The 12478-nt window shown below is 40.2% G+C and overlaps 2 protein-coding genes across 2 annotated transcripts in view; both read left to right on the top strand.

Annotated features, from left to right (window-relative positions):
* Positions 1–6143, top strand: part of HEATR3 (HEAT repeat containing 3) — a 40972-nt gene extending 34829 nt beyond the window's left edge. The window contains exons 14-15 of the mRNA XM_037516291.2: positions 1635–1811; positions 4537–6143. Of these exons, the coding sequence (XP_037372188.1) occupies positions 1635–1811; positions 4537–4659 (300 nt within the window). The 3' untranslated portion in view covers positions 4660–6143. The remainder of the gene's footprint in view (positions 1–1634; positions 1812–4536) is intronic.
* A 3501-nt stretch (positions 6144–9644) lies between these two features.
* Positions 9645–10512, top strand: LOC119250383 (GTPase Era, mitochondrial-like). Its single transcript, XM_037518117.1, has one exon. It carries the CDS (start codon positions 9957–9959, stop codon positions 10443–10445), a length of 489 nt encoding a protein of 162 aa, XP_037374014.1. The 5' UTR covers positions 9645–9956; the 3' UTR covers positions 10446–10512.
* The last annotated feature ends 1966 nt before the right edge of the window (positions 10513–12478 follow it).

Raw genomic sequence — 12478 nt, 5'->3', positions numbered from 1 at the left:
GACTACCTGGCTGTGTGTGTGCACATACATAGATTTCCAAGGTCCATTTTAGAGGAATAGTGAGGTTTTCTCCAATATAATACAAAGCATTTTAAAATGTTTTTGTTGGTCACATTTCCAAGCATGAAGAAAAGTAGAATGTACAGTGAATTTTTTGTGTCCCCAAACATATCTAGCAGTTTCTACTATCCTATCGTAAGTGTTTCACATAGTTTATTTGCTGGGTTTGTGATGGCATTTTACCCCTTGTCTTTAAATAGGGACAGTTTTTTTATTGCACCTTATACAACTAACAGTCATTTCTTAATATGTAGAATACCTGGTTCATATTTAAATTTTTTCAGTTCCAAAAAATACCTTTTGATAGATAGTTAGTTTGAACTAGGACCTAGTAAGTCTGTGAGTTGTTTGCCCTGGATCTCTTAAGCCTCGCCTAACCTGGAACAGTTTTTGCAGCATCATCTACTACCACCTGTTTTTCCTTCAACTCCTTCCTCAGTTGTCCCATATGATGTTCAACCTTCTGAATTTGTTTAATTGCTCCCTTGTGGTGTTAAGCAGATTCCTTTGTACTGTTTCCCATAAACTGGAAGTTAGAGCTAAAGGCCAGATTAGATTTAGATTCAGATTTACATTAATCATTTAATGATTCAAATAAGACTACTTCACAGATAATGCTGTGTGTTTCATATTATACTGTAGGGTCGTAAATCTAAATACGGTCTTAGAGGTTATATAGACCACTTAAATTCAGATGTGAAATTTAAGACCCAGAGGGGGATAACTGACTACTCATGAGTCACCCTGTTATTCATGGTAGACATAAAAGGTGAAGCGGAACACCCCCCAAAAAGTGACTTTACTCTTGAACAGTTCTTTCAGATGAGGAATGATCTGTCTGCTCATTAACTAACTGAAAAATATGGTTGAATGTTAAAATCAACTGTACAGTGAAGCAGAGTGATACTGAATGTTATATTCCTTGTGTGTTTCAGAATATTTTGTATATAATTTTAAAAGCATAAATTTTTTTTTAAGATTTATTTATTTATTTATACAAGCACTGGGTACAGTCAGAAGCGCAGGAGGGTGAGAGAATTCACCAGAGCCAGAGCGGGGACCAGAGTAGGCAGAAGGACCGAAGTACACTGCTGAGGGGAGCAGTGGGCGGCAGGAGAGGTCTGCGCGCCATGTGGGACCCCCGCCTGGTGGCCAGGGATTGAACTGGCACTGCAGAGGCTGCGGGCAGCTTCGCAGCCCAGCGCTCAACTGCTGCGCCACCAGCGGAGGCCCTAAAAGCATAATTTTTTATTAGCTACTTCTATGCATTTTAACACCATGGGCAAAGCCTTTTTGAGGGAGATAAAGGAGAACTTTATTGGGATTTCTAAAATCAATCTTTTGTATATCATGTGGCTCTTATCTTATTTAGGAATATAGACTCTAATATGTTCAGTTTCACTTGTATGTATTGTACTTGGTATATTGTAAATGTTAAGTATTTAATCTTTTAAAAGTTTGAATTTTTCCCTGACATTTTTATATAAAAAATGCCTGTACATGAAATATTGCCACATTTAATGTATTGTAATATTAAAATATTGATTTAGAACAATATGTTTTGTTGTCTTCAGACCATTGGGTCCTTCCTGCTTGAGGTTGTCACTAAAGATCCTTCTCTGGTAGTAGCAGGAGAAGCTTTGGATGCCTTGTTCGATGTTTTTGCAGATGGTAAAGAAGCCGAAAGGGCCTCAGTTCAAATTAAATTGTTGTCTACTCTAAAAGAATTCCAGCCTGTCTTCAAATTGAAGGTATGTTGCCATTTTACTTAACATTCAATGGGGAGAGGGTTAGTGCAGCTCCCTGAGTGCGATCCAAGTGACTCATCTAGCGCTTGTATCCAGGCCTGTGTGATGCCTGCGGACTGAGTCAGGCAAGTCTTGCTCGCTGTTGGATCACTGTGACTTGAGCCAGAGTGGTGTCAGCAAGTTCCTCTCTCAGTATTAACAATGCTTCTTACAGATGAACAGTGTAATCTGTAGCCTATGAAGCACTTTTGTGTACATTTATCATGTAATCATTGTAGATTGATTCTGTTGTTATAAATATTTCCCTTTAGTGCTCAGAAAAAAAAATGCAAACTCCCCAGTAGTCTTTATTGGGGATTCTGTAAGAGAATGTAACTACCTTGATTTGCTGTTTCATATATTTATTATTTCATTGGAAACATCAGAGCTAATGTAGAGTCAAAAAGTAATTTTCAAGGGGCCGCCCTGGTGGCTCAACGGGTTGAGCGCAGCGCTGTGAAGCTGTCCGCAGCCCATGCAGCGCTGGTTTGATTCCTGGCCGGCCAGGGAAAATCCCAAATGGCGAGGCAGACCTCTCCTGTCTCGCCCGCTGCTCCCCACTCTGTCTCTGGTGAATCCTCTCACCCTCCCGTGACTGGCCTGTACCCCAGCTCTTGTATACATAAAATAAATCTTAAAAAGAAAAAAAAAGTAATTTTCAGGTAACTGTGTGGTGACAGAGGGAAGAACCAGAAATTTAAAACTGCTTTAAAACACATGTCTACAAGTTTAGGTTTACTCTTATCTAAATCCCCATTTTAGAATTAGGTTATTTTGAGCAATAATTGCATTCTTTGATTTCAGATTTTATATTAAACAGTTGCTTTTAAATCTTTGTCAATACAGTAGAGGTTTTGATGAAAAATTAACTTCTTTTATTATTTTCCAGTATGTATTTATTTTATATAAAAAGATGCTACGGTAAAATGTAGTTTGCTTGAAAAGAGCCCAGTAAAAAGCTCTCAGGTGAATATAATTGCATCTAGAAATTTAAGACATAAATAATAGTTTTCTAGAAGAAAAGGAAAATAGTAATACATAACATGCACAGTTCTATGTTATCATTACACCTGGATTCAGTGTTTATTTAAGAACATTAATAAATGTTTGATTTGTTTTTAATGTTTCCATGTTTTGCATGTTACATTTTAAATTTTAGTAATAGTAGCTAACATTTATGCAGTTAAGTTTTTTTAATTTATTTTTATTAAGTTTTTTTTAATTTAAATTTTATTTTTTATATTCCCCATACAATTACAACCCCCTTATTTTGACCCCAAGCCCTCCTTTCCCAACCCCCCATCCCAATAGAGTGTCTCTGGTTCATAGTTGCTTGTTGATTTTGATATTTTCTTTCTTACAGTTATTCTTTTTCCTGGTCCCTTATTTAAGTTTTCTAGATTCCTGCTATGAGTGAGACCGTCCAGTATTTTTCTTTTTCTTTCTGGCTTATTTCACTAAGCATGATCCCTTCCAGCTCCATCCATGTTGCTGCAAATTTATGCAGTTAAGTTTTATCAGTAGGTGACCTAGTCCTGGGAGGAAAAATTTAAGATTTTCCTCTTAATTACGCTTTGTTCAAAGCCTATAGTTTCTTGTTTGTCCTTTTATTAAGTAGTGAGAGGTTTTATCCCCACCTACCTCTGTTTCATAAGTAACCAAATTGAGTGATATTTCTTTAAGCAAAGGCAAATGTACATTATTATCCAAAAGTCATCATTGCCCCAAGCAACATGGGGACTTTGTACCAAAAGCTATATAATATATTCATTCCTGCACTTTGTGTTTTTACTTACTACCTCCTAGAGTGTTTCCACATTCACTGTCAGACCTTTAAATTTCTGAAAAAGAGGTCTTCAAGGTAAGGAGAAAAAATACCTACCCCTCCTGTTTCCCTGCTCTGACCAGGAAAGCAGGTGTAGTTAGAGTAATCAAACTCTGCAAAAGCAAATGCTTAGAAGGGAATAAAGTAAATTTATGAAATAGGAAAAAACCCTTAGCTCTGAAAGTTCTGTTATTCTGTTTGATTTTTCTATTTCATATGAATTTCTGTGGTAATAATATTTAATTAAGTAGTTTTTGTTTCTGAAAGGTGTAAGGACCTATGAAACTTCCTTACTAGTCAAAAGGGCAGCCTGTAGCTTGTCCTATCTAGCTCCTTTATGAATGAAGCCACATTGCATTAAGGACTGCTTAGCGTATGCTTAACCCCAAATTACATTTGAGTCCAATATAATGTATTTTACTAAAGAACTTCTCCAGAGCAGTACTTCTCAAAGTAGCAGCAGCAGCACATGCAAACTCTCAAACGCAACTGCGGATCTACTGAAAATCAGCAGCTGTGTGAATGGTGCCACTGATCAGATTCTTACCAAGCCTTCTGGATGATCCTGTTGCATACTAAAATGTGAGGATCGTTGCTGTAGACTAGAAGGGAGATATAGTTCACATACCATAAAATTCATTTTTTAAAATCTATTGATTCAGTGGTTTCTGTACCTGTCATTTAAAGTTACACAATCTATCTTATGGCTCACATATGTGTTCTACTTACTCTAGAGGTGAAAAGGCTCATTCTGACAACTCTTAATTTAGAAAATGGCTGAATACACCCTGAATTAAATGCTTATTTTGTATTTAAAGGAATTAGTAATATACATACCAAATCGCATATAATATTTCTTGGCAGATACGAAAAGAAGGCAAAGGTAAATACAGTCCAGATCAGCTGTGTGTCCTTGACAATGTGAAGATGAATTTGAGAAGGTTCATTGCTTATCAAGAAACTGTTGAGAAAAGACTGACTTCTTAACTTTTGAAAGACAGACCCATTCCTGCTCCACCGTGTTCAATGCTAAGAGTACTAAAGGCTCTCCTTCGAAGGTATATGTTTCTGAAAGTCATTTTTAATATCTACATTCTCTACATTAATTTGACAACCTATCAGGAACTCTTTCAAGCTCTGGGATCTATGTGGCATTTGTTTCTCTAAATTATGTTTCCAGCATGTTTTAAGCACTGGAAACACGAGGGGAAACACAAAGGAATCTCAGCTGGTTCTTTGTGGTTTCTTTGTAAAGAAACTTCCAAACAATCATGTTCTCCTTGAATTTTACAAAAATAGCAAAAGTCAAAGAATTTCTTGGATGCTCTTTTTAGCTGGTATCATTTTATATTAGCTGAATCGCTAACTGAAATAGGAAGACAAACTTTATAAAACTTATAGAAGATTTTGGTATGCAGCATATTGACTATACCTTTTGTGATGAAGTAAACAAGTTGAATTTATATTTCACTATTTAATAGACTATACTAAAGAGCTGGTAAGGTAATTGTCATCTATACAAGTGGATATGACCAATAATTGTTTTGTAACATCACTCCTTGACTTGATACGGTATCAGAATAAGCAGAAAATATTTTTTAATAAATAACTTTTTAAATTGAAAGCTTCGTGTCTTATAAAATCCTTTTTACAGATATCAAATAACTGTATTCCCGGGTGTTTGCTTATAGTGGATATTGTTTCAAATATATGTGAATATTAAAATCAAGACTTATTTTACTATTCTCAATGTTCTCGAAGGAACAGCGTGACAACTGGGGCAGGGGAGGGAATTTCGGTATGTGTTGCTGTCTGGCCCTATCTGATGGGCCCCTGGGCCAGTTCTGTCATCCATGCATTTGCCTGGTCAGAAGAACTGTCTGTGGTGATTTGACAGTTTCCCCACAGTTGATCTTAGAAGCCCCGTTAAAAGTTCCAATACCCAATGTAGTACTTAACTTTTATTCACCATTTCTGCAACTGCCTATAATGAGCCAGTAGTGTTATTTTCATCAATACTGTGACATATTTTACAGTTTTTTTTATATGTTTGGTACAAATTGTTGGGAAATCAAGATTGAGTCCCAGCTCTGATAATCCCTGAGTCCATGAGACCTGGTAAAAGGACGAGATTCTGTATTTGGGTGGGAAACAGAAGTAGCATACTGTAAATGAAAAATGGTTCTGCTTTCTTATGCTCTTTGGCTGTGAGTTTTATGGTATGTGTAGGTATATCTAGCGATCATCTCAGTGAAATGTTTGACCCAAGCTTTTTAGAGCATGATTCCTTTGAAAGGAATTTTTTTTTAAAAAAAAAAGATTTATTTATTTTTGCATACAAGAACTGGAATGTAAGCCATAGATGCAGGAGGTGAGAGGATTTACCAGAGAGAGTGCAGAGTAGAACAGGCAGATGTACTGAAATACACTGCTGAGGGGAGCAGCGGGCGAGGCAGGAGAGGTCTGCTGCTCCCTGTGGGACACCTCCCTGGCCTGCAGTGGCTGGCGATAGCTTGTTAGCACTGTCTTTAAACCCTGCGCTACCAGGGAGGCCCTAAAAGGGATTCTTACAATGAGGAAAACTTTCAGAATTCACCTGCCTCAAATATTTATAAAATATAATGATTTTTAAGGAGAATAAAATTTCCAACTCTTTAATTTTTCCTATAATTTGTATCTATAAACATGCAGAATAACTAGTCTCTTCATAGTATTTGCTAAATGAATAAATAAATATTGGTGATTTTCTGTTTTATTTAGCAAGCTTTAAGGCAGTTGTTGAATGCAGAATCATCTGTAGACTAGTAAAAGGAGAGTTGTTACATGAAAAATGTGTCATCCTAAAAATCTTTCAATTCTGAAGCATGAGTAGTTTGCTCCGTATTGGTATAGAAACTCCAAAAGGAAAAATGGAAAAATTAAGATTAAATGCACCCTGTTGCTTTAACTGTTTGCATAAAGGCTTAGTAGAACATGTGATATTATTCATGGCACAATATAACAGAAACTATAGTTTACTTTTTATTTTCTAAGCTTTAGGGGAAAAGTCTTTTAAAATACATTTCTTTGTAAACCAACTGGAATAGTCTACCAGAAATATACACTATTTCAAATGTGGTATGAACGCATATGCAAGCCTTTGCTGTAGAACGTATTTTTGTTTTTATGTGTTCAGCCTGCTATGGAACAAAAGACCACTCCTCATCTTTTTTTGTCTTTTCTTTGCCTTTAAGATGGAAATACCTTTAAAATGGAATTAACTTTGAAATATCAATCTTTCAGTTACATGTCTTTATTCCAATTTTATCTTTTACCTTTATTTAGTCTTTCAAAGAAAGACCTTTGCATTGTCAACATAAGGAAAACCCTTATCTCTTCAGCGTTCCTGTTCACCCAGTTCTGTTATAGGCTTGTTTCCTGCCTTTTTTAAATTGTATGGACCAACACCTGATTGCATTTAACCAAAATAAAGGACATGACTAACTTTAGAGCTCACTTCACCATATATACAGAAATTCTTTGTTTTAATAACAATAGTAAAGTTGCACTACAGTGTTTTAAAATAGCTACTTTTAGGAACAGAAGACCCCTTGGCACTGCCATTTTATTTTTATTGAATATGGATGTATACCAAATATTCAGTCCATGTGTTCTGTTTCCTTCAAAATAAAGTTTGTTGTTGTCTCTGCCTTGTTAATGCTTACATATAAGTCTTCTATTTTAAGTAGACTATGAATCTGATCAACTGTCACCAAAGAAATTTTGGTCTTTGGGTGATTCTGCCCCAAGATTTGACATGCTGTGCAAAGCTGGGGAATCCCGAGATATTCATGGCCCAACAAAAGACCTGTGGCCAAATGGTGTCCTCTTTGCCTGGCAGCTAATTACTCCAGTTTGCCTGGCAGCTAATTACACAGTTCTATGGCTGTGCTCGCTCCCCATGCCTTGCGCCTGCATTTCCTGTCCGTTTACAGAATCTAGTCTTACTGCCCTCTTACCACTTTTGTTTTACCCTAGAACTTCACAATAAGTTTTATTTTTTGGTAGCCATTATCAATTTCTGCTACTTCCTGCTGAAAAACCTTAACTGGTACATCTTTCTAAAATTTTCTCAGGACAGGTCCATTCATACATTGATGAATGTGTATCTGTATATGTATGAACGCGCTGTGATGGGAACATCAACTTGACTTTTTCCCTTAACAGTAACTCATGGATGTATTGTCATGTCAGAATCATGGTTAAGTCTTAGGCTGAAACTTTCTAGTGAAATTACTTTGTTCCACTAGATATGCTGTTAAGATTTTAGCTTGCTTAGTTGGGGTGAAGTTTCCTTTTCTCAGTCCGTCCTTGAGAACACTTGTATGCACTCTTTTGAGTCATCCATTGGTTTGAAGAATGGAGTCTCATTTGTTGGACTTAATCCCAAACTTGTGTAAAAAGATAAACCCATAGAAACTATAGGATGAGTTCCAAAGATTTTTAGAAATCTTGTACTTGTTTTATAGTAGTAATTCTTTTTTTTTATTTGATTTATTTGTTTTTTTTATATCATTGTTCATTTTGGTGCAGTAACTGGTTTCTCCCCTCAGGTGTAGTCCCTGTAGTTCTGCCATCAGGCACCAATGCCCCATCTCCAGTCCCTTGTGCCTTCTCGCCTCTGTTTTAATACCTTCCCCTACCCACTGTATGTTTCAGACCTATGGTCAGCTTGCAGGTTTTGTCTTTTTCTGGACTCTCTGTGTGGTTTCTCTATATTCCACATGTAAGTGAAACCATCCAATAGTTATCTTTTTTCCTTCTGACTTCTTTCTTTTTTTTCTTAAAGATTTATTTTATTTATTTATTTATACAAGCACTGGGTACAGTCAGAAGCGTGGGAGGGTGAGAGAATTCACCAGAGCCAGAGCGGGGAGCAGAGCAGGCAGAAGGACCGAAGTACACTGCTGAGGGGAGCAGCGGGCGGCATGAGAGGTCTGCACGCGAGGTCTGCACGCCATGTGGGGCCCTCCTCTGGTGGCTGGGGAGCAGCTGGGGATCGAACAGGCACTGCAGAAGCTGCTGGCAGCTTCGCAACCCAGCGCTCAACCGCTGTGCCACCGGGGAGGCCACTGACTTATTTCTTTTTTTTTTTTTAAGATTTTTTTCTTTTTTTTTTAAAGATTTATTTTTATTTATACAAGAACCAGGGTACAGGCCAGATGCGTGGGAGGGTGAGAGGATTCACCAGAGACAGAGCAGGAACAGAATAGGCAGACTGACGAAATACACTGCTGGGGGGAGCAGCGGGCAAGACAGGAAAGGTCTGCCATGCCATGTGGGTTGCTCCGAGGCCAGCGGGGATCGAACTGGCACTGCAGAGGCTGCAGATAGCTTCACAGCGCTGCCGTCAACCTGCGCCACTAGAGAGGTCCCAAATTTATTTATTTATACAGGAACCAGGGTACAGGCTAGATGTGTGGGAGGGTGAGAGGATTCACCGGAGACAGAGCAGGGAACAGAACAGGCAGACTGAGTGAAGTACACTCCTGAGGGGAGCTGCGGGCGAGACAGGAGAGGTCTGCTGCGCCATGTGGGTTTCTCCCTGGCCAGCCGGGGATCGAACTTGTGTTGCAGAGGCTGCAGATTGCTTCATAGTGCAGTGCTTACCCCTTGTGCCACCAGGGAGGCCCACCTTCTGACTTATTTCACTTAGCATCATCCCTTCCAACTCCGTCCATGTTGCCTCAAATGGCATGTGTTTATCTTTTTTGAATTACTGCATAGTATTCCATTGTGTGTATATACCTGCAGTAGTAATTAACCTTTTTAGGGTCAGTAATTATGCCAAAAACATGAAAAGTCATAAACTACTCAAATAAATGCACTGCATTCGTTATTGGTGGTATAAAAGTTACCCCACACTTAGTAGTTTAAAATAACAAAATTGATTCATGTGGGGCTGTGCTCCTTAGAGCAGTGTTAGGGCCCTGGTGCCTCAAGGGTGCTATGGCGCCCCTTGCCCTTGGACTGTCAGTGGAGACACATGTCCTGTGTAGGGGTGAGGAGGATGTCCATGAGGTCACGACCTACCTCCTATGCCCTGTAGAATATCACTTTCTCTGTTCCCTTTTGCCCTTATGGACTTACCTCAGCCCTGGACCACTTCCTTGGACTGTCTCAGCCTGACACACCATGGTGTCCATGCACAGAGATGAGCAGCATCTCCTCTTGGTCCATCCCACTCCCCTCGACATAAATTGAGAACCCCCAAGTCCAATGAGTGATACTCCTGGGTCACCAAGATGCAGGAACATCAACGCTACAACCACAAAAAAGTGTTACCTGTCTCCAGGAAGCTGCACAGCACTCATGGCCAAGCTAGAGGAGCCATCCCAGAGACAGAGGCCCAGGGGATTGCACTGGACACACCTGGCCTCATCAGCCCCATTAAACACAGAAGGTGCCACCTAGAGCTCTTTTTAGAAGACCCACGGAAAAGCATGGAATCTGCTGATATGGTTGTGGACCTTGTGAATGTCTCAGACTCAGAACCAGCTCAGCTCCCAGCTGCTCCAGTGCTTGACCCAGTCCCAGTCCCTAGCATCCTTGTCATGAACAAGATAGAGGCCCTGGAACAGCTGTTAGTCTTCCTGGAGCTCATAGCATCCCTCCCTGAAGGTATGGTCAATGGCAAGAAGCTCAAGATAAGACAGGCCTTCCACTCACACTCGGGCACCCACTGCCCTAGCCTAGCAGCTAAGCGCCCAGACAGGGGCCCCTCAGAGGATTGACTGGCCCCACTTCAGGAGATCATCATGTGGTCAACTCTAAGCCAGGAATACACGAAAGCAGTATCTCCTGTCACAGGCCAGACCAGGGCCCTGGGAGTTCAACAGTGGAATCCTCACTTGCCAGATGCCTGAGGAAATCTGTACCAGCCTCATTAGAGAGAAGCTTCTAGGATGGGAGCCCTTGCTGCACAAAATGGTGGCATGGGAGGGGACACCAAGTAGGGAGCTAATAATCCTGCTCTAGAGAATCTCATGTGAGGCTCCTGATTGGTCCAAAGGAGACCTGATACTCTACAGCTTGTAGGAGGTAGGTTGTGACCTCATGGAGATCTTCCTCAGCAAAGTGCGTCTCCGCCTCTGTGCGGCTCCTCAAACTACCACCCTCTGCCTCTAAGGCATCCCAGCCCAAATTCCTGGCAGGAGCCACTGACAGAGCGGGCCAGCGTGGGTCCTGCAGGCACTAGTGAAAGTCAGACTCTGAATACTGACCACTAGCTGAGCTGGCTTAGCCTTGCTGAGTCTGCACAGCCCTATAGTCATGTCTCGTGGTGGAGAAAGGAACTGCCGGTAGCTCAGATCCCAGGGGCATCAGCTACTTAGGTTTAGAAGTTGGCCCTTCGGTGGGAGCAGGACCACATGGCTTGCACCTGGCTTCAGGTTCAGGGCTTCTCTCTGAGTTGTCGGCAGTTAGCAGAGAAGCCCTATGAGTACCATGTGTCCTGAGTGAGACGGTGCCTCCCACCTGCTCCCCAAGTCCTTGTTCCTTCCCACTCCATCTCTCTCCCCAGTCTCGATGCTAATAAAGTTAAAAGTAAGCAAAAGGGAAATAAAAAAAAAAAATTTATCATCTCACAGTTTCTGTGGGTCCAGAATCCAGGAATTGCTTAGCTGGTTGGTTCTGCCTCAGTGTCTCACAAGGTTGCAGTAAAGGTGATGGCCAGGGCTGTAGTCAACTGAAGGACTGACTGCGCTGGGGGAGCTCTTCCTGGTGCTCCCTCACGTGACTGTTGGCAGGAGGCCTCAGTTCCTTCCCAAGAGTGTCATCATGACACAGCAGCTGCCCCCCCCTTCCATGTTCCAACAAAGAGGACAGAGCTGTGATGCCTCTTATTTATAACCTAGTTTTATAAGTAACACACCATTTTTTCTACCACATTCTCTCTGTTGTGAGTCACACAAATCCAGCCCATACTCAAGGGAGGAGAATTGAGTTCTATCTCTTGAAGGGAGGAGTATCGTAGAATCAGTGGACATATTTTCAAACCACCACATGCACATATATACCTTCATTCTGCATCAGAGTCCGTCAGCATTTTGGTTTTCCAATTCATGTATGCGCCTCAGGTTGAGAATTACAGTTACAGGCTGGTGACTCTTCAAAGTTTATATCAAAAAGTATTGTGAGCACTTGTAGGTGCAGTTGTCCATTAGTGAATTTTTTTATTCATTCAACATTTAGTGTTTTATTAAATATAGCCCCCATTTTATCTTTTCTCCACAATGGAGTAACTAATCTTCTTGAAACATGAACTAATTCAAGTTGCTTCTTTGCTTTTAGGCTCTAAATCTTACATGGTTCCCACTATCCACAAGATAAAGTTTAAAGTTTTTGCCATAACCTGCAAGTTTCATAACCACACATCCAAGTTCACCTGAGAGCGTCCATATTTGTGCCTGTTGGCCCATAATAATTGTCAACAGCACTCTGTTTGACTGTCAAAAATGTCCTGGATTAAGACAATATAAGATCCAGTATTGGATTTGGGACCAGAATAAAAACAGCTCTAATGGACATAATTGAGGCAACCGACAAAGTTGAATTTGTAATGTGAAGTAGATAATTGTATTTCATCAATGTTAAACTTCTGATTTGATTACTGTGTTTAGGAAAGAGAATGTCCTTGTTCTTAGGTAATACACACTGAAGTACTTAGAGGTTAGAGGAACATGATGTCTTTGATTTATTCACAAATGATTCAGGAAAAAAAAAAAAGCTCATCTAGGTCCTCCCTGGTGGCGCAAGCAGTTAAGCA

This window comes from Talpa occidentalis, unplaced genomic scaffold (assembly GCF_014898055.3).
Source record: "Talpa occidentalis isolate TD23 unplaced genomic scaffold, MPIMG_talOcc4v2.1 talOcc4.17, whole genome shotgun sequence".
In the NCBI taxonomy this organism is placed as follows: Eukaryota; Metazoa; Chordata; class Mammalia; order Eulipotyphla; family Talpidae; genus Talpa; species Talpa occidentalis.
The sequence above is the reverse complement of the archived record's forward strand: the minus strand, read 5'-3'. Positions and strand labels throughout refer to the sequence as shown.